This window comes from Rhyacophila brunnea, unplaced genomic scaffold (genome assembly GCF_057557595.1).
Source record: "Rhyacophila brunnea isolate RB1 unplaced genomic scaffold, BYU_Rbru_1.0 scaffold_1, whole genome shotgun sequence".
In the NCBI taxonomy this organism is placed as follows: domain Eukaryota; kingdom Metazoa; phylum Arthropoda; class Insecta; order Trichoptera; family Rhyacophilidae; genus Rhyacophila; species Rhyacophila brunnea.
Genome location: NW_028232751.1, coordinates 35,741,040 through 35,764,477, shown reverse-complemented (window position 1 = coordinate 35,764,477; position 23,438 = coordinate 35,741,040). Strand labels below are relative to the sequence as shown.

At 34.3% G+C, this 23,438-nt stretch overlaps 1 protein-coding gene across 2 annotated transcripts; it reads right to left on the bottom strand.

Moving 5' to 3' along the window:
- Positions 1–5,682: 5,682 nt before the first annotated feature.
- On the bottom strand, positions 5,683–23,195 carry LOC147079716 (uncharacterized). 2 transcript variants are annotated; one of them, XM_085943505.1, is made up of 5 exons: positions 22,994–23,195; positions 18,794–18,901; positions 18,347–18,454; positions 12,191–12,500; positions 5,683–10,301 (listed from the first exon to the last, which is right to left on the bottom strand). In XM_085943505.1, exons 1-5 carry the CDS (start codon positions 23,054–23,056, stop codon positions 5,815–5,817), a joined length of 5,076 nt encoding a protein of 1,691 aa, XP_085799631.1. In that variant the 5' UTR covers positions 23,057–23,195; the 3' UTR covers positions 5,683–5,814. The 2 variants fall into 2 exon arrangements, with proteins under 2 accessions (XP_085799631.1, XP_085799637.1); XM_085943511.1 differs by having other exon boundaries at positions 18,800–18,901.
- Positions 23,196–23,438: the final 243 nt, after the last annotated feature.

Genomic DNA, 23,438 nt, shown 5'->3' with positions numbered 1-23,438 from the left:
AAACAATTGATTATTTTGTTATACAGTAGAACCTCAATTATTTGGACTAATTGAGAATAAAGGTAGTCCGGATAATCGAAAAAAAATCATAATTGTTAGGGAAAGAAAAATACATTTTGTATGAAGAATTTTTATTGATATAATATAGCAAAAATTTCTTTGATATATAGGTAGGTATACATAGCTTCAGTTAAAAATTATTTTTTAGTAAGATATTCAACTACTGATTTTTGCTTAAAAGTAGCTGTCCTTTTCGAAGCTGCCAAATCACAAATACTTTTAAAACATAAGTTGTCTTGAGTTACATTCTTCTAGGCATTGTAAGCAATCTCAGCATTGAAAATCTTCAGAATGTGTAGAACCAATATTTCCCCTCTCAGGAATCTCCTCTTTGTCGTCTTGATCTTGTTTTTCTGAGGCTGATATTTCCTCAATTATTTCATCATTCAAAATTTGGATTTTTGGAAATTTAACACAGTTTAACGGTGAAGTATTTTCACTCCAATTTGAACCTGTTTCTTAAATTATTTGTCAAGGTGAAAAAAATATTAAGTATTTTAGTCGTCCGTATCACTCGGCATAGACCGCAGGTAGAATTGCAAAATGTTGCATCAGCGTATGTGTAGATGCTGCTTTTCACCTTCAGTCATTCGTTTGGCTAGCCGTATGACGTCACCGTCATGGCTTGGTCCCGCCTGTATATGGGAAGAAAGTTGCAACCTTACAGGCTGTTTTGATTTATGACCATGCCGCGGTCGAGATGGGTTTGTATGTGAGACCGAGCTAGAAACACTAATATTAAATAAATTTTGTCAGATTTTTATTTACTAAAAGATACATAGAGCCTGAATATGTCACCCAGATCGGTGACACCGATTCTTATAGGTAAATACAAAAGTCTCATCAATTGGTATTGGCTTTACCTGTGCCTAATTTGTTGATGTTTATCTACTAAAGAGTAGCTTATACAATAATGGAGAAATATAATTGTTTGGAAAAAATATTGTTTGGTTTCACTTCTTTCAGGATTAAAGTCAAGAAATTGCTGTGTAAAAAGTGCAATAAAACAGATGGAATCACCAGTGAGGCACATACACATCTAAGAACACAAAATCATAAACTAAAATGTCAACGAATGTTTCCTCATTATTTCCTCGCTACGTCCGTGATCGTAATAACCAAGTTCTACTGCATTTGGACATATAATGTTCGCACCTTGCGTACCCTCGGAAAGGACCTGCACGCCACACGCATCATGCACACCTACGGTGTGGACATCCTAGGGCTGAGCGAAGTGCGCTGGAAAGGAGCCGGGAGAAAGTTGATTGAGGGTTACTCTATTGTCTACTCAGGTCAGGAGCAATACCATCGCCAGGGAGTGGCAGTATTGATGTCAAAGAGAGCGGCCCGTTGCCTCGTGAAATGGGAACCAATCTCGGAGAGACTGATACGTGCCTCCTTCAAGACGCCTGGTAGCTCCTTGACCGTCTTTCAGTGCTACGCCCCCATTGAGGATGCCGACGCACAGACAAAGGATGCTTTTTACGATTCTCTCCACGCGGCAGTCTCCGCCATCCCCCGAAGAGACCGCATGATTGTAATGGGGGATTATATTGCGAGAGTAGGAGCAGACCCGGTGCTTGGCCCCACGGTGATGGGACGACACGGCCTCGGTGACGCTAACGATAATGGTGAGCGGCGACCTTAACGATAATGGTGAGGGGAATGGATGATACTGGGAGCATACGGGATCCCTCCCAAGATCATTGCCATAATCAAAAGCCTGCACGAGAATAGCGAATGCTGTGTCAGAATTGGAGACACTGTCACGGAATGGTTCGGGGTCACGACCGGAGTCAGACAGGGTTGTGTCCTTGCACCGTTTCTCTTTATCATTCTCTTTGACTTCATACTACGGAAGTCAATACCACCCGACCGAGGCATACCTGTTACCCCCACGGTGAAGCTATGCGACCTGGAATACGTCGATGATGCTGTCCTATTCGACAATTCAATCGAGGGCATTCAAGAGACAATCGACAGGTTGCATAACAACTCCTCTCGCGTTGGTTTGAAAATCAACGCGAAGAAAACCAACGTCTTGTGCAATAGTACCTGTCCTGATCCAGATTTCCCTCTGATTGGCGATGGACAAAGCATCGAGAGCGTCGACAGCTTCAAGTACCTGGGGGTACACATCACGGGAGATGGCATTTTGCAGAAAGAGCTTGCTATCCGAATGGGAATGGCTGGAACAACATTCAACTCGATGCGAAATGTCTGGGACTCACGATTGTACTCGGTCAAAACCAAATGCCGCCTATTCGACGCTTGCATTCTGACGGTGCTGCTTTACGGTAGCGAATCATGGCACCTTACGAAGGCTCAGAGCAACCGTATACTGAGCTTCGAAAACAGATGTTTGCGACGAATACTGGGTGTGCGGTGGTATGACTTTAGGAGCAACGAGGAGATAAGAGAACGTACCAAGCAGCCTCTCATCACGCTGAAAGTGAAGAGGCGACGTTGGACCTGGCTCGGCCACGTGCTGCGGATGCCAGAAGAGAACTTTAACCTGGCTTGCCTGTTCTTCAAGCCGACCGGATTCCGGCGTCCTGGAAGGCCGCTAAATACAATCTATAGAGTGTATACGGCGGAGCTACGGGATGCTGGTTTGACCTGGAACGAAGCAAGAAGACTGGCGAGCGACAGGGATTCTTGGAGGCGCCGCGTGGTGTCCATATGCTCCAGTTAAGGGGCGGATATGGGCAAAGAAGAAGAAAGAAGACTGTATTTCACGAATATCGGTATTTAATAGAAAATACTGGTATTGGTTTTTTCATTCAGTATTGCAATTCCTAATGTAGATGAGATATCAAATCCATGATGCTTCTTAGGTGGGACATACGATCTCAGTGATCTCCATAGACAAAATGCCGCCCTTAGGCAGCGATACAATGCTGCCCCATTTTTTATACAGTATTTTTACTATGCTTATATTTTTATTATAGAATATCTAAAAAATGTATTGCAGGGATACTTATATTATATGGATTACTAACATATAATGTTAAATTTATTCGTCTTCTTACATGTCATTTTTGCGATACATTAATTTGCTGTCTTGAGGAATTAAGGGCGATATCATTCTTCAAGAGTAGGTAAGCGAGTCGCGATGTAGTCATTTTATGATACTATATCGTCAGTCCCTATAAAAAAAGTCGGATCTGAAATTTTGTCATTTTCGGATTATTACGTAAAAGTTATTTAAACACTTTTATACACAAATTTATACCACAATCACAGTTTTTTTTGTTTGTTTGAAAAATTTCGAGATATTCAAGTTAAAAATGACGGATCTACCGAGAGTGTCCGAATAACAATGTCGGTTATTACCAACCGACATTGTTGGCTGGGCGTGGGTGAGCAAGATGCGTCGGATCTGACAGTTGCGGCTATGTTCACCGGACAGACGGATGTTTTTATAAACGTTTAGAAAAGTTTCTATAACCCGTATTTTTATTCATTATGGCAAGCAATAGGTCACAAAGGATATTTGATGAAACATCTTTGATTGCTCGTACTGAAAAATAACATTTTGCAGATCCGACTTTTTTAATAGGGACCGACGATATGACAGGTTGTAAAAATCGGTTAACCTCAAAATGGGTCTTTCCGCAGGTTCGCCACTATCGTTCTACTGCGCAGGCGCAGATCGAAAAAATCTCAACTGTCAAATAAAAATTCAGAAGCTTCCGAGCTTTTTTGATCCATGCATGCAATTTTGCAACTGCAGGATAATACATGCTTACACATACATTTTATTGTTATGGCTGCGATAATACGTTCTGTAATTAGTAGTAAATCCATACACGTGTAAACGGGGTATTAGTTCAATAAAAACAAATACATATGCTTGACAAAGCTTAGTGTGCACTATAAATAGATGTCGGATCTTAACAACCTACCTCCAACGTTCGCCACTGGTAACATTATGGTGATGCGGTTGATGCTTTTGTTGTTTTTTTTATTTAGTGTGTAGGTACATTTAGTGACATTTCTCATTAGCTAATTTTATTGTTAAGAGTAATGACACTTTAAAGCACTTACAGAATGCATTAATATTATCTAAGGTATTTACTATGGGTTTTTTCGAACACTTCAAAGATTCTAGTATTGGAAATTTGTTTTTTTCTTGATCCTTTACTTAGTAGGTAAATCGGTTTTTACCTTCTTTTATTGTATTAAACTACTATATAAATTATAATTAACCAAGTATATTCATTGTCAGTGTGTATTTGCCATTCGTGGGTGCCCTAAGATGCCAAAAGGCAAAACCTGGGTCGCAAAGATGAATTAAATAGAATAGTACAAACTTAAATCGGTTAGAATTTAAATTCAAGTTCTATCAAGTACCTACACTCAGTCGATAGTATTATTTTTATAAACTACAATCTAATAGAATTTTTGGGAATCAATGTTAAATAATATTTTATGTAATGTTTGAAACATTCCTGTTTATATGTTGTCTCTGTGTGTTCTTTGTCCTTCTTTCCTCAACGTTTCAGGCTCATCGAAAATGCTATTCTCAAGAGCTAATTTTCTGTTACCTAAGTTAAGTGTCAAAAATGTCTATTTCTCCTTCTTCTTCAGCCATCTCCGCCCCTTAGCTGGAGCATATGGACGTGCCTGTCGCTTGCCAGTCTTCTCGTGTTATTCCAGGTCATACCGGAATCCCGTAGCTTCGCTGTATACACTCTATAGATAGTATTTAGTGGCCTTCCAGGATGACGGAATCTGGCTGGTTTGAAGAATAGGCAAGTCACGTTGAGTTACTCTTCTGGCATCCGCATACTTCATACTACAAAAATCAATACCACTTGACCGAGGCATACCTGTTATACCCACGGTGAACCTATACGACCTGGAATACGCCGATAACGTTTTCCTATTCGACAACTCAATGAAGGGCATTTAAGAGAGAGGGGGGGGCGTCAAAATGTGACGTGATATAGACAGGGGGGTAAAAGGTTATGTGACGTAATGTGATGATGGGGAGAAGGGTTAAAATAGCCAAAATCGTGTGACGTCATATATGGACGGGCACCGTAGTTGGGTATTATCATAAGAGAAAACCCATTAAAACTTCATTTTCCCAATGTAGCAATTCTACGAATAATTTTAGCAGGCTTTTAACCGCTGTCGCGATTGTATAATTAAGTTAAATTTAGAAAAGTAATTTCAGAGAGCCTTTTTTTCTGTGAAATGTTTAGGTAATAAACAGTAGGTATTATTTTTGATAAATAATTTACTTCACGAAAAGTTAAATATTTGAATTTAAAAGAAAGTCTTTGGAGTGTAAAAAGAAAGTGAAACTGTGGAATTAATTTTAAGTTAGTGTAGTGGAAAAAGACAGCTATGCATCGGGCTGGGCCTATACTGTTGTGGGTCCCAAGTTTTGGAAAATTCACATGTTGTTTTTCATCGTATCTTTAACCCCAATGTATGGACCTAATAGATTGAGCATGTGGCTAACATCCATTTTCTATCTTACAAAAAAAACTGTTAATACAACCTCCACTCTATAGAGGCGCATAATGTTATTGTGATCTTCTTAGGATCGGACATGTTGGTAGAAATTTTATTTAAAAGTACATAATAATATTGATTGAAATACGTTTAGAGTATATAGTATAACTATTTATTTAGAATAAATCAAAACCAATTATCTTTAATACTCATTAACTTACACTACATATTTTTATATTAACAATACACACTATAAATAAATCATATTTTCTTTTTAATTATCATTTAACACTGTACAGGTGTCCCATCTGGATTTAATGGTGCCTTTGGCGTACAAATTTCGGTTCTGCCATTTGATCCATAAACTTGATTACAGGAAAATGTGAAATATCCACATGTTGAAGATTTTGTATAATATGTGTGTGCGTACTTTTTATTCTGTAAATTATTTTTGTCAGAATCTAGTTCACCAGCTGCAGTCTTTGTTACGGTGACATATTGTTCAGGAATGTTGCTATTGTTATTGCTTTTTAAATTATATCTGTTCATATATCGACGATGTGTTGATGGGCCTCGAACGTAGCGATAATTTGGACCCCAGCTTCGAACTGTTGGTTGACTTTTTGTTGCTGACTTACTATACGTGACATTTCCAGAACCAGGTGTTAAAGTAATAGTTTGAGCTTGTGATTCACCATTTTCATCCGTGTAAGCAAATGTTTCATCCCCATCAGAAATAGAGCTAACACGACCTCTAAAGCCAATAGGGATTGTATAGCCCTGTGTTCCAGGAATTACTTCACCTGGTTGAAAAAGCATTCCTTCTTTAAGGAGGCCTTTTTGAGAAGAGTCCTGTACCACTTTTGCTCCATTATTATCAAGAGAACCAAGTATAATATGTTGTCTTTGCCCATGAGCTGATTGTTGTATAACAACGTCTCTTGGATTATTATTTATAGTCTGCGGTGTTAGCTGAGGAACTTCTGTGCTAGGATAAAACTCAAGATCATAATCGCCATCGTCGTCTCCATCTTCATTGTCATATTCATCCATAATTTGTGGATCTTTGTCTTCAGAGTAATTTGGTTCACTTTGAGCTTTTGAATGTCGAATTCTTTTTGTAGGACTTAGTGCTACAGTACCACTATCGGAATCTTTTCTATCATGATTTTCAAAATGCATTTGTTCAATGTTTTTTGACTCTGATTCCATCATGCCTTCAAATTGTGCTTGCGGGGCAGCATTCACTTCTGCCACTACTGGTTTGGCGCTAAAAATACCTAAAGGCTTAATTATTGTTTTATTTTTAAAGAAGTTATCTTTACCTCCAGACCCAGCTTGTGCTGCTCCATTATAACTCAATCCATACTTAAATTTTCCTTGAATTTGAGTTTGTGACTGGCCTGCAAAGTTACCAGATTGCGCAGATGCTGTACCCCCGCCATAAAATGGTGAACCAGGCTTACTGTCCTCTTTTATATGTTTCGTCTCTTGATATGGTTGAAAACCAATTTGAGCTTGTGATGAAGTGCTTCCAGGTCCATTGGCTTGGGCATCAGCCATTCCACCTTTAGAGCTGGCCTCAACTTGTGTATTAGTTCCATGATTCCAGCCACCACTCTGAGCACCAGCTATTGTGGCTCCATTCTCTGACCCAAGTTGCAACTGAGCTTGAGACTGACCATATCCAGCATTTCCTTGTGCAGTGCTTGTTGCACCTTTTCCTCCAACTGATATTTGTGTTTGAGCACCTCTATTTGCATCGATTGTTTGAGCTTGTGCTGAAAATGAACCAGAACCAGTATATGAGCCAATAATTTGTGACTGTGCAGTTCCACCTCCTTGCTTACCAGATGATAATGCACTTGCTTTGGTTTCATTATGTAATTGTTGAATAGAAGTTTCTGCTTGCGAGTTTGTGTCATCAATATTATCTGAATATTGATTAATATCATATCCTCTGCCTCCAGATTGACTATCTGTCGAACCATATTTTTGTCTACCTGTGTCAGTATGTGGAGGTTGTCTATCATATTCTGGATAGTAAGAGCCTTTCTGAGCATTAGGCGGTCCAGAATTTGGTCCTTGTGAAAATCCTGGTCTTTCAGCATAATTATCTGGTGACGTAGGTCGATAATTGCCATTTTCAGGATAAGTTCCTGGATATTCAATGGGTGTGCCACGATCATTTATATTTGAGCCTCCTGATATGTGATCAGTTGGTCTTCCAGGATGCTGAGTTCCATCATCAGAATATACTGGCCTTCGTTGATCATATTCTGAAGGATCAGGTCGATTATATTGTGGTGGAGGTTTTTGGGAATAACCATCATGATGTCCAGACCTGTCTGCATCTGGCCTTGATTGACCGGAGTAACCGTTCTGATTCGATGTATGTGGTTGGTTTATACTGCTTCCAGGGTCCTGTGATTCTGGATAATATGTATTACTCTCACGATCACCGGGTATTGTTCCAAATTGTCCTTGCCGGTTTGGGTGAATATTTGAAGTGGGTGGATATTCCCTTTGCGGCGGATTGTACTCATTACCTGTAGGACGGTATGGTTGATTTCCATAATTTTCGAAATCAGTTCCATGAGTATGGGAAGTTGGTCTTGAGCCTATATTTTGTGTCCCTTGTCTTCCTGGGCTAGAACTTTCTGGATAATATTCATTATTTGTAGGATAATTTTTATCTGTATGTGTTTCTCCACTTGGGTGCATTAAAGGGCCATGTGGTTGTTGCCCTTCTTGATCCACGGAAGGATGCTTCCCAAATTGTTTTGGGTATGTTCCTCCATCATCAGGATAATAATTACGACTCGGTGGTTGTCTTGGATCTTGTCCATAATTTTTTTCACTCGGTTGCCTTGCATAGTTATCTGGGTATCGATCTTGAGTTGGGTAGTTTCCACCTCCTGTCGGTGGTAGTTTACCATTTTGGCCATATACATCTCTCTCTCCACTTGGGTAGCCTCCAGTTGGTCGTGGTGGATTAAGGTATTGATTTGGATAGTTTCCAGACCCTGAAGGTGGTATTTTACCATTTCCATCATATGATTCTCTTCCTCCAATCGGATATCGTCCAGTTGAGTCCGATGTATCTGGGTAGTTCCCAAATCCCGTTGGTGGTAACTTACCATTTGTATCATATGGTTCTCTCCCGCTACTCGGATATCCTCCAATTAATCTTGATTCATCGGGATACTTTTCAGGGGTCGGAAGTGGTGTTTTACCATTTTCCCTGTGAGAATCTCTCCCTCCACTCGGATATCCTGTTGGACCCAACGCATCAGGATAATTTCCGTTGCTGGTCGGTGGTAGTTTACCATTTTGCCCATATGTGTCTCTACCCTCATTTGGATAGCCTCCAGTTGATCCTGGTGTCTTAGGGTATTGATTTGGATAGTTTCCTGATCCTGATGGTGGTAATTTACTATTTCCCCCATATGTTTCTCTCCCTCCACTTGGATATCTTCCAGTTACATCCGACGTATCAGGGTAATTTCCAAATCCGGCTGTGGGTGTTTTACCATTTTCCCTATATGAATCCCTCCCTCCACTCGTATATCCTGTCGAACTCGATGCATCAGGGTAAGTTCCGGAACCGGTGGGTGGTGTTTTACCATCCCCACCATATGGTCTTCTTCCTCCACTCGGATACCCTGTCGAACCCGATGTATCAGGGTAATTTTCGAACTCCGTGGATGTTGTTTTACCATCCCCCCCATATTGTGTATTACCATCCCCATCATATGGTCTTCTTCCTCCACTCGGATAACCTGTTGAACCCGATGTATCAGGGTAATTTCCGGACCCTGCGGGTGGTGTTTTACCATTTCCTCCATATGGTCCTCTTCCCTCATTCGGATACCCTCCAGAGGATCCTGGTGTATTCGGGTATTGATTTGGATAGTTTCTAGACCCTGGAGGTAGTATTTTACCATTTACATCATATGATTCTCTTCCTCCTATCGGATATCGTCCAGTTGAGTCCGATGTATCTGGGTAGTTTCCAAATCCCGTCGACGGTATTTTACCATTTTGTCCATATATATCTCTTCCTTCGCTTGGATATGATCTGTCTGGGTCTGTTTTACCAGGGTATTGATTTGGGTAGCCAACTGGCTGTTGATTTTTTCCATTTTCTCCATGTGACACTCTACCTCCACTCGGATATCCTCCAGTAGATCCAGGCACATCAGGATATTGATTTGGATAGTTTTGCGATCCTGACGGTGATACTTTTCCATTTCCTTCATATGAATCTCTTCCTCCACTTGGGTACGCACCAGATGATTCTGGAGTTGTCTTTGAGTTCCACGAACTAACCGGCGGACCTTGTGGACCTAAATTATTCGAGCCTCCTTGGCCGGCCTGGTCCCATGGACCCTGTGGTTGTCTATCACCAGGGTGGATCTGAGATGAAGAAATAGGTGCTTTTGGCTGAGATTCCGACCAGTTTGAACCCGGTCCAGAGTTTATATTATATTCACTAGGATGATCTTGAGGACCACGGTATTTTCCAGGCCCCGTTGAAGATGCGTAATGATCTTTATATGCGGGATGACTCTGTCCATTGTCTCCGATGGTTCCAGTGTTTCCCTGAGATGGTCGAAAACCTTGGCCGGAAATGGCTGATGGGTACCTCCCATTCGATCCACTAGCTAAGATGGTTTGTGACTGGGTGCCGTCTTGATTATCGTAGCAGCCATCACAGCCGGAGCTAAAACCCGATTGACTTTGTGCTTGGCCCATTCCATTAGTGCCGCCTGAAATTTATATCAGTATGAATTAATCTACTAATATGTACAATATGATTAAATATTATTCGCTTAGCGGTTATTTCGTGGTGATATAATATGTATTATTCATTTAAGTGAATACTATTACTAATAAGTTATTTAATAAACGAATACGTGTATTAATTAAGGCGCTAAGTACCAAAAAAATAAAAATTGACATTTTTATAGAAAAATGTTCTACATACCAACGCCAATAACTTTAACTATAGTCTAAGTGCCTCAAGCAAGTCAAAAAAATACAGCAAACATAATTAAACCTGTCGACGATGTAAGTCCGTTTGCGTGTTTTATTTATAATGGTTTAATATAATGGTGTAAGTAGCACAGCAGTGGTCAACGGCATTCAATATAAAATAGCTGACGATGGTGTGTTGACACTTGCGAATTCTTAATACCTAAAATTATAGAAGCTGCCGTGATTGCTTCACACTGTAAAACTACATTTTTCAAAAGGTCTGCTTCATGAAATTTTACTGCAATGACTCGGTATTTTGTAACTACAGGCAATACTACTTTTTGGTACTTAGAACCTTATTTAATACACGTATTCGTAACTATTTCTTCTATTCAATGAATAATTCATAAGATTTGAGAATGTAACATACCTATATTGAATATTTTATATTGAACAATATTTTAAAACACCTCAGGTAGGTATATATTACCTGAGGTATTTTAAAATTATAAGTTATTGGTGAAAATACATTGTCTTATTCTAATTAATTAATATGTAATCAATTAGGAAGGTATAGGAATTAAGAAAAAATGCGTGCCCGGGGCATATCAATATTTTTTAACTACCCCCCCCCCCCCTCATTCAAAACTCAACACTATAGGGAAGAAAATATATAATAACAGTTTTTGTTGATGGTATTTAATATTTATCTAATTGCAAAAATATTTAAGACAATCATTTCCTACTTTAGCATAATTGTAAAAATGATGTATACCGATGCCAGTCATTATACGTTGATGTCCTTATAATCGTGATGCCCCTAGCAACTACTATTTCTGTCCCTTGATGTGGATTAGGATTCTTTATTATTTAATCGTTATTGTTTTATACTATTTATGTTTTTTGCAGTATAGTTAATGATTCAATAAAGTGATAAATTGAACTTAATTAACGTAATTTAATCAGGGCTATTCATTATTTTAAGGAGGCAGCATAGTTTTGTTTAATACAGTAGTGGCGAATCTTTTTATGCTTTAGGACCAAAAACTGAATATTAATTTGAAATAAGGGGAGGCTTGCCAAGGATTTTCCCTCGTGCAATGAGGGTACAATCAAAGTAGACATTTTTTTTTTTAAATCATAGGATTTATGTTTCGGTACCTATTTTTTAACCTTTTTCTGAAGAAAAACAATTTTAAGTTGACAACGCTGCTTCCAAGAAATAGAAATCTTGAATTTCTAAAAAAAATAATCGAGAAGTGAGAATCAACTTTTCTCAATACTTATGTCTCGATCAACACCTGTAGTTCTGCATGCCCGTAGTTGAGGTTTTACATGGTTCTACAATTCCTTCGTATGCCACCAAAATTTCTCCGTGTGTTTCACCACCACTGCTGTGAGTAATAGTATAGTATTGTCGCATAGGTAATGAAATTATATTGTTAAAGCTATTTAGTAGAACAATGACTCGGTCAGAAGTTTATTGATTTCAAATCAATAAAATAATCACGTAAACTGAACAGAATGAGTATTGGTTACAATGCATGTACAGTGAGCACGAAAATTGCTTGACTGACTCTAGAGCTTGTTGCTAGAGCGAATCGTCTATTTCATCTTCGTTAAGTAATGTTCGCTGTAAATTTAATGTTAGAATAATGATGAATAATGATAACTGACTTACTAACTGAGGCTCTTGAACCTTCTTGGGTAGACTCTGCTTCTGCCTTTCCAGGAGAGACCTGGTCTCCAAAATTCAGGTATTGCGATTGCGTTTGTCCTCTATATCTGCCTCGTGGAAGCGCCTTGAAGACTGTGGTGGAGGCACCTCTTCGTTTCCTGACTAGACCCGCATTTCTTCTCGGAATTACAATTTCATTGGTGTCCAGGTCGGACGAGTAGTCCAACTCCTCGTTAGATTTATTGATATTTTTGAAAATGACACTGTATCCCCTACAAAAATCTCGAACAATGTTGACTGCATATTTTCTTACCTGGAAATAAGTTATTTCTAATTTAATTTAAATATAGATTTACCTAGGTACTGAAAAAATATCTACTTATAATATTATGTGTTGAACATACCAACAAATCTTAGCTCAATAATTGACATAATAACACAAATTTTGCATAAAAGAAGCCTGCTAATACCTACCTATGTATATTTTTAATAATGACGTGAATATTTGAACTCAAATTTTTAGATGTTGGAGAATCAAAATAAAATGGCACATGACTGGAAGATGGGAAGATGTATCTACATAGGTACCTACTGCCAATCGGTCGCCAAATTTTAATAAAAAGCGACGCATATATAATTATTTCACAATTCGATGATAAATCATAATGACCATTTGTGTTCAGTATAATCAATCAGTAATCTCGCTTTAAACAACAATGATGATAGGATGATAAGCCTAACCGGTTTGTTGTTGTTAATAATATATAATAATAAGTCCGTGGTTCCGAAAGTCTCGGTTACATATAAGTTTGGTTTAAGAAGAAGGATTTCGTTAATAGGTCACAATGAATATATAAGTTGTTTGTAGTACCTATCATGTGATGGAATAATCAATAAAATTAGAACAATATTCTACATAGCATTAATAATTTTACGATATAGGGCGTAATATTATGTGACAAACATAATTTTAATTTTATTGTTAGGCGTATTGTATTAGTATAAATATAATATTAATAATATACTAAATATACATATGCTTTCATTAACAAATAGATATATACCCACATTCGTCGTAGATGTATCAAAATAATTAATCATTTATTTATTTTAATAATTATTATGGTTGTTAGTTTCAATGTCGGTAACTTCCATTTAACTTTTTAAATATTATTATTCTAGATTCTGAAGTACTTTTTTTATCATATTATGTATATTCGCAAAATATCAAATTCAGCTCCGTACTTTGTTAGTTAAGTAACATTAAACCGGAGGTTAATTGAAAAGTTGCTGCTTCGAACATGTTTTTTTTTATTAATTTGAGTGACGTTAAGGACATTTAATTTGACTATGTATTCGCTTTTTCTAATTGTTGACTAATATTTTTGGAAGCAAAAAATATTAAATTAAATTTTCAGTTCTTAATCGAGGGCTTAGTGTCAAACAACACTATCTACAAAAGTGCAACTTTACAGGAGAGCCAAAAATCGTTATTTTAGATTCTTGTAACTCAACGAGGGAATTGTTTATTTAAAACCGAATGTTAATATTTTATAATTTATTGTGTATTGTACATTTATCTTGCTTATGATGATGTTAAATTTTATAGGGATAGTTTAAAAAAAATATGAAAACATGTAGTTAGCGTTAAACTTTACTGACGATTTAATAAGAAATTTGAAAAGATTGACATAACGTTGTTTGACTATCATGTAGCCGTAAATGTAAAATAACGTTATCTCAAAAAAAAAACACTTTTTTGTAGATAACGTTGTCTGACTTTAAGCACTCGAAATGTGCTAGACTATTTCTTGCGATTGGAGGTATCTCTTTGGAAGTTAATGACTTTCAAACTATAAACTACCACCTAAATTATTCTACTATTTATAGCTGATCATTTGAGAATAATATTATTTCAAACCATAAATCAAACAACGACATTATTTCTGACTAAATTCTTGATAAATACAATTAAAAATAACGTGTTTCTTACCATCGAATCTGACATTAATGAATCTGTATTAAAATATGAAAAAATAACTAATTCCATTTTTACGAAAGGTCTGAGTAGTTAGATCTGCATATTATTATAATTTTGGTGGAATAGTGACGTGTTGATATTATTTTAAAAATCGATAAAATTCACTAATAATATTTATTGATAACCTTTTCGTAGTTATTTCTGTACTAAAACAAAATATCTTATTTTAAAACAATCATACCTAGTAAGAAAAAATCATCCATTAAAATTGACCTTTGTGTTAGTTCGGACGTTATTATCTCGGGTCATGTAGCAGATTCAAACTGTCCTACTCTCATATTCAAAGTCAATGACTCTAACTTTATAAATGTTTTAGTATTAAAGTATTGTAAAACATATAATATAGGTACAATTTTCAAATCTTAATATATACAAATAAATGAACCCAATTGTGTAATAATATGCAATGAATCAAAAGCCTTTATCAAATTTTTCGATCGATGGCAACTAAATCCATACTAGTTAAGATGAACTGATGAAAATATTATAAAATAATCCGAATCTTTGATGTATTATTCTTTTAAAAACGGAACTGGTGCAGTGCAATGTAGTCCAGAAAAGTTTCGAAGAATGGATAAAGCCAGCAAAGTGTCTCGAGTACCAAACATAGAAAACCCTCAATACACTGTGGTAGGGCACTTTGATTTCTCTGATGACCAGGATAGCCGATAGTTAAGCGGTATGTGTCGGCTTATAATGTCCCGGTTTTGAATCTTGGATCTGAAATTTTGCATGTTGGTTTTTCAACATGTGTTTGTGTACACGTTATGTACCTAATAGGTTGAGCAAGTGGCTAACAATCAATCTCGACTCTGTGGAGGTCTACCTACATCATCCTCTTACGATCGAACATGGTAATGTATGTATTCAGTATTGTAATACATACTATGTGTAAGATGACCAGGCCTGCAAGTGAGACGACAGGCAACGTATGGAAAGTAAAAAGCATTCTTAACGAGATCCTAACTAAAAGATGAGACAAGTTGTGTTACTAACTTTCCACTAACAAATCCCGTGGCTGTTGAAAACTAAGAATTAATAATATAGTTACCTAATTTGTAATATTTCTACTATTATATTATAGACAGCATTTAAAAATCTCAAATTGAATCATACAATCGTGAAAGAGAATTTCGTAGTTTTTATATATCTTTCAAGATAAGTTCTTTTTTACTGTATATAATATTGGAATGTCAGATCTTATACTATAAATCAGACATGTGTGAATTCTATAATTAGTAGATTATGATATATTTTCCACTATCAAAACTGGCAGTATTTTACCACACTATTTCATTGTCATTCTTCAACTTAAACAAACGTATTAATATAAATGGCTGAGGACAGTGACGTGTCACAAATTAAATAACGACACTTATCTCTCACTCTTCACAAATACATACTTAATTTCCCAATCGTTTTAAAAATAATATATTTTAGTTTTATTTTGGGGACTGTACGACTATAAGAGTAAACTACGTCTGAGTGTAAGGACGGAGATTTACATCTTCTATTTCTCTCACTCCTGCGCGAGGATGTGAACGATGCAATACGAATCAAGTAATACGACAAAGTCACGTGGTTTTCCTCATCGTCAATTTGAAAACAACTCACACGTATGTTGGTCATGTAAATAAAAATAGGAATAGTTAAAGCTTCTCATTCAAAATCTAAATGAAATCATATTTCTTGTTTTTTTGCATATTCACGACTCAATTCCTATGGGATATGGGATGGAACAGTCGATCACGATCGACGCGTTGGATTTGACTGCTATAAACACACCAGATTTAAAAAAAAAATCAATATTGTCACTATGATTAATGTACATAGATGAATTATTAACGTGAGATCTTGCCATGATATATATGGTTACAGGGTAAAAGTTCTTAAGTCGCGTTTTTACGAAATTAAGATTTTATTAATGCCGATGTGCGTAAAGAATTGTGTTCTTTTTTGTATATCATCGATTTTGTCACATGTAAGCAAACTAAATAAATATTTTAATTCGTAAAAATAGCTTAAATTGAGAAAATCATTTATAACTCTAAGTAAAATTACATACCTATTCAAAACATTAAATGTAACACAGTATCAAAAATGTTATTATACATAAAAAAAATATACACCAATTAACTTCTAAGCAAGAGTATTTTGAAAACTGTCGATTTATTTCAAAACCAATTATCTCAGCTATTTCTCAACCACAGTTTTGTTATTATAATCACTTAAGAAATACACATTATTATAGCAACACTTTTATACATCGCCATATGTATTACTATTTTCGCGGCATAAACAGTTATTAAACAAAATGCCGTTTGTATTGTTAATAATTAATTAGAATTTCACTTTACTTTCAATACATTATATTAAATTTTACACATTTATACTGCAAATAGTCATCATTAAAACAGATTTGTATACTATTATTTAAGTCTTGTAACATAATAGAGGGGTATGTATACAATATGTCATATTATTCTGCGGTCGACCCTACCCACAAAATGCAATCGCGCCCAGGCGGACTCTACCGCAGGGTTATATATAGAAATCGCACATCTTATTGCGGTTGGCCCTCCGGAAATTTTGATCTGTATGGGGAGGTTATGGTGTCTTCGTTATAAACCAGGGATATATTATTGATAACATATATTACTTTTCACCTGAACTTAATACATATACAAATATATAATACACAGGGGATTGATGGGTAAATAATGTAGTAAATGTCGCTAAAAGCAATACTTAACTAAGTATTAGCACAGTGAAAATGATTTATAGTATAATGCAAGCAATGCGCAACAATGCAAAAAATAGTTTTATTATATTAAAAAGAAATGAGCAATATGTATTAAAAGTTAAGATTATTTCAAATATAAATAAAATCACCTATATTATTATTATACCACGCTATGAATGGAAAGTAGACATAATATACATATACAGTAAAACGTAGTATTACACATTACGCAAATTAGCTGGCAATATTATTCTATTCACGTTCTGACAAAATAATTGATAATTTTATTGTGTGTGACATGATATATTTAAAAAAAATGTATCTTTTGGAAAGTTAAATTGAATTACTGCACCTATATTTTAAACAAATGCGAATCTTTAACCGATAGCTTTTAAGGATCGTCGTGTTTTATTTGTTGAATTGAATAAATATCATTAATTATTAATAAGTATTAAATATGTATCAGTCAGCGGTGGCTCTAGTACATTTATGATGATGGTGTCAGAAATTATGAATTATTATAGTATTTAGCTTGTGTTTTCCATACAAAGAACATAGTTTTCACTCTCTGCTTATAATGCTTTAATGTTTAAATAATTTGTTTTCTACAAAAATATCTCCAGTAGGTACATAAAAAACGCAAATATTACATAAATTAAAATTACCGTAGATGCTCATTTGATTTTGATTAGGTATCATCCCCAAGGTAGCTACCATTGTTGTTTAATTTTAAGTTGCTTTACCGTCTGTTGAATTTCATGTTTTTGGTTCGCATTTTTATATAGTGAGAATATGGAAAAATAAAGCAATACAAATGTGGAAAATAACAAGAATTTCAAACTTTTACTGATGTGAATATGCCTTATTGTGAATTCTAGATAATCAATAATGGGTGTCGTATTAGAGAAATGAACAATTCGATAAATGAAAAGGGCCAATAGACAAGAACCAATCATTACCTATTATAATGTATTTCCCTTTAATTTAATATTGAATCAATTTTTGGATGATATATGATTGTGCCATAATTTTATAGTCGTGCATTAGACTGAAAATAACTGAAAAGTTTACAGTGGATGTTTTAATTTTCCTATTGATTATTTTCAAAAAGTGCGTTTTTTTTGTTTCTAGAGTTTCTAGACGCGATTCAACCTCTTGTTTTTTTGCTAATACACTATTTCCACACTAAACATATAGCGTACATCATTATTCTATATAAATCTTTCCCCCCCCCGTTACAATCGTATAACAGAAATAATTCTACCTACGTTATCATTGTTAGGTATCGACTTAAAAAAATATAATTTAAATCTTTTGCATGAAGTTTTCATACAGATAAATAATATTTTAAGGTGAAATTATTGTCACTTTTTACCTGTTTAAATTCTCTTGCAGCTGTCATATCTGTTTTGCTCCCCTTTGTATTAAATGCATCAATAAATACAAGGCAGGTTCCATCATCAGTTAATCGAACCTTAAATGTCTGTAAAACACATAAAGTTGATTTTAAAATTGAAGATATTGTTTATAGAATATTATTATATTATAGTCAATTCATTCCTACTCCATAGATTATCACTACAATTAAATTTTATAATGCAATAACAGCTGGTGTCACATATGTTTATAATTTTAAAGTCAAATATGTTAATTTGTTATTTTTTATAGTAAAATAATTTCCTTTACTTTACACTGGCTTTTCGATATTCGACAAATTAAATACTTCCAAAGTTTGTACAAATTTTAATGTAGTAACTTAGAATTAACAACACAATATTTCATTCACCATTACTATTTTTTTTAATAAATAATTGAATAAAACCTTTACTTGAGTATTTTTGTGGTTATCAATAGAATAACTGTATCTTGGGAGCTCCACTGGAATCAAATAATCCACGTTTGGCGATAAGTGAAAATGCTGGTCATTTGCCTGAAAAATAGTAAGAAAAGTTATAGATATATGTAGAGATAAAATAACAATTTATTAGAACAGTACATTTCCGCAACGAGTAAATTTATACTTATGTTATGATTTCTCTAAATTTCTTTTCATAGAAAATGAGCCCAGAGCTCACAAGTCAGAGTATTGATAAGATAATAATATTCTCATTTTACGAGTGATAACAGTAGCACAATAACTTCAGCACAAGAACTTCGTGACATGACGCATTATTTTTAGAAAGTATATATAATTATTTTTGTCATAGACTAACAAGGAAATCAGTTTGTGTGTTTAAATTTTATACTAAGACTGGGTAGTGTCAAAATCTTTCGTTTGTGATTGTATTAAATTGTAGAAAAGGTACTAAGTACCTACTAGAGAAAATTTATTGACAACCCTTAGCAAAAAATAAATAAATGATACGTCATAGTACTAATTACTGGTTTAAAAAATTTCCAAATTCATGGCGCCCTTAGTCAGAGATTATTAGAAATATATATTATGTTCTTAGCAGTGAATTGATCAGAATCAAACGTCACAGTATTTTCAGCGAAAATAATCTACCGATTATGAAATATAAAGGTCAAATGTGGGTTTAAAAAAAAAAAGAAACGGGACACATAGCTAAAATAAAGCACTGTCTTCTAAAATAAAGGACAAATGGTCACTTTGCTTATACCATTTGCCTGATAAAAAAAACCGCCTTCGAACTAAACGAATCTATCATTGATATTGTGCATAAGACTCAAATGGAATAGTACAAAACTTAAATCCATTAGAATTTAAATTCAGATTTTATCAAGTACCTTCAGTCGATAGTATTAATATTATAAACCATGCGTGTACAGAGTCTGTGATCTAAAATATTCATATTCCTCGAAAATTTTCTTACGGCGAATCAAGATTCTCGTTTCTCGAGAAACATGCGTGTATCGATTATACAGAGTTACTGGCAATGTACCGATGGTTATAAGCATATTATGAATGAACTGTATTTTGTTGATAGAACATTTTACATTGTTGTCTTTTATTTTGTATTCTACGCGTAGGTTTGTAACGTGATATTAAAATATGCATTTGGAGTAGATCAGAAGAGTAAAAAAAGGCTTGAATGTGACACTGAACGGAATAGTTTAAAATGGCCGTTTATAAAAACAAGCTGAAATTGGGTCTGGATAGTAGTGATTCTGAAGACTGACTGACTTAATTGAAATTAGCGGTCCAATATTCATTATTCCTGATTTCAATCGTGAGACACTAAACAATATTAACATAAGATCTCCTCCGTGATAACATTTTTTATTGTTGTAACTATTATACAATTATTATATTTTCGATAGTTGAAAAACAATCGAAAAATCACACAGAAACATCTATGTCTTATATGTATTGAATTTGAATTGGAAGGAGCCAATATATTGAATTATATTTAAATTTAGACGTACATTATGTATGCTGCATTTGATTATTAAAAATAAAATAGTAGGTACAGCAGGTGATTTGATCTTTGAGAATAATAATTATTACACAAATAACTTCCATTGGTTTACCTTATAATATTACTATGCCATCTTTAAGCAGTTCCTTATTTGCCTTGCGTTTGCAATAATCTATGGCATATTATATTATTATGTATCTACATGTATTATAACATAACTTATAACCTATTATAATTATATTCAAATGGGTCGTCACTTTACGATAAAATCACCAACGATTGTGTTACACAGACCTAAATTGTTCAGAATTCCTTACAATATTTTGGAATCAAGCAAGAGGCCAACTAATGACCCACAAACAGACGATAATAATATATTATTATGAGCTAATTTAAAAGGAAGTAAATTCATAAGAAAAAAACACACTCATTTTATCAATGGAGACAAAAATGTTTATTATATTATCAGACAATACATAATTTGAAAATAGTAGGGATAAAATCAATGGTATTTAATCTGTAATATTTAATTTTTAATATGTTCATAGCAACACACTAATTATAGTAGCGTTTCATCAATATAACACATTAATTATTATTACGATGTGTTGTCTTACCTATGCGGTAACTGTGAGATTATCAATGAAATTTGAGGTAAATATTTTTACTGCACTACTACTTTATTACTACACGATGTTATAATAATATATTTAAATTTACCAACTACAAGATCCTATTTCTGTACCTATTAATTTAAATTATATGACCCCCTGTTGTCTCACATGTCAAAGTGAACAGAAATGCTTTAAGGATGGAATTATTTCAACCACTCAACAAATTCATCTTAATTAGACCAGAAACGACACGGAGGATCGAGATACCTAGAAGAAGATGGTTGGACAGTGTTGAAACAAACACAGGTGAAGGTTGTGGAGACGTTATATCATTATTGATGATAAATATTTTTCTTTATACATATTGAATGTTTTCATATACACTTAATTAATTGAAGTACCTACATACAAATATTTCATTTTGTAGTATCAATAAAACTAGGTATTTAATCTATTTATGTACCATTGTACTAATCTGATTCCAATTGGCATGTGCATTGCAGCAAAGAGATTTGATTTTATTTTTACTATTATTTTAAAAATGTTCAATTATCTACCTACATACTAAAAGTTTTCCATAACCTTTCTTAACAAACTCTATGTTACGGAGTGCTTTATTAATGTTAAATACAACATTAAGTAATTATACAAATAGTATACATAAGAAGATATAAAATAAAAGCTCTAATGCAGGTAAGATTTAATTATTGAAGATTATATAGATGCCTAATTAAAGAAGGTTTCAATCTCAAATAGATACCCAGATATTTGTTTAATAAATTTAAGTTAGTTGAAAGAAACGATTTTAGTATAGACATATTAATAACATGCATTAGTAAAATTAATTATAACACAAATTCCATGTGATTTCTTTATATAAAGTTTCCGGTTATTCATCGCTAGATTAAGTAGGTAAATATAATCATTATTTAATTGTTTATAAAAAATTATAACATAAAACTAGCGATTATTAAGTGAAAATTAAAATATAACAATGACTGTTGCTATTAATATTATTAATTATTATGAATCTGACAATATAAGAGACGAGAATCGGTCATTGACCTAGGATCCAACAACTTTATTGTTATATTTAAGAACAGAGAGTTTTCCAGAAACTTTCCATACAATAAAAACAAAAAAATGTTCAGGTTATGAAATTTAATGCAGTGCCAACTTCTCATCAAAAATAAGTATGTTGAAAGCTTTCGTGAGGAGTTGGTGTCCGTGTATATTTTTTTGGTTTTCAACGTTCATTAATACTTCATACAAAGAGTTCCCTGTATTTAAGAGGTCACTGGCAAACGACAGGAATTATTTAAAAAGGAAAATGTTACGAAACGTAAAAAAATTAATGAACATAATAAATTTTACTTAAAAGTTTTTGGTAGGTATCTATAAAAAACGATTAATAATATTAACTACTTATTTGAAAAAAAATATTATTATTAATAATTAATTAATATAAGTAAACGGTATGTATTGTGTGTGGAAACGCATGGTATATGTTATGTTTTATGATAAAAGATTTACGTATGTGGGTAGGTACCTTAGTATATTCGATTTAGGTCAGTATTATTACAACTACTATCGGGCGTTGTTTAAAATTATTACTAAACGATATAGGCACGTTGACAATATTTGGTAAAAATTAAATTTTACACCAAAAGCTATGTTTAAGTAAATATTATAATAATGTCGAAAAGAATATTTAATTCCAGGATCACGGGAATAGTAAAAAAATATGTGAAATATTGTTTAATTTTTTGGAGATGTATGTATATAAACGTAATATGAATAATAAATAATTAATTAATAACAAATGAACGTATGTAATTCTCACGCATTCAGTTTAAAAATATGTTATTTTTGACAAACATTGTAAAACATTTAATAGCGAGGATTTACTATATTGAACAGGTTTACAACCATAGTGAATCATTATTAAATACTTATATCTTTGCTGATTTTTATGGATTAGCCGATAAGGGTAAATTTAATATCCGAAGTGAATCACTTATTACTGACCTGTACCAAGAGCTGCTGCCACGCCAAAGAAACGAGGAACAGCGCCACAAGTCTGTCCATCATAAACCTTCTCTCGAAGCGGCCCTGTTGGCTGCGTTCAGCGCACTGCTACCAAATCCAACTCGCGACTGTTCAAATGTGATAGCTGATAGCTAAGACAACGTGCTCGTGTTTAGCCTATCATTGCTTCCAGCCGGTGCTGTGGCACTTATATCTTTGTTGTCGGTTCGGACTCTTCTTCGCTAGTCATTGAGGTGTTATCACCCGAAGGATCTAATTCAGAGAAGGCGAATCCTGGTTCGCTGAAAATAGCTTTTAAACTGAAAAGAATTTGGACAAGAGGTGAAACGAAGGTAAATATTGAGTAAATATAAAAACATCCGTAATACGGATAAACTATGCACTTGCACACAATATATAACGTAATCGGTGAATAAAATTTATT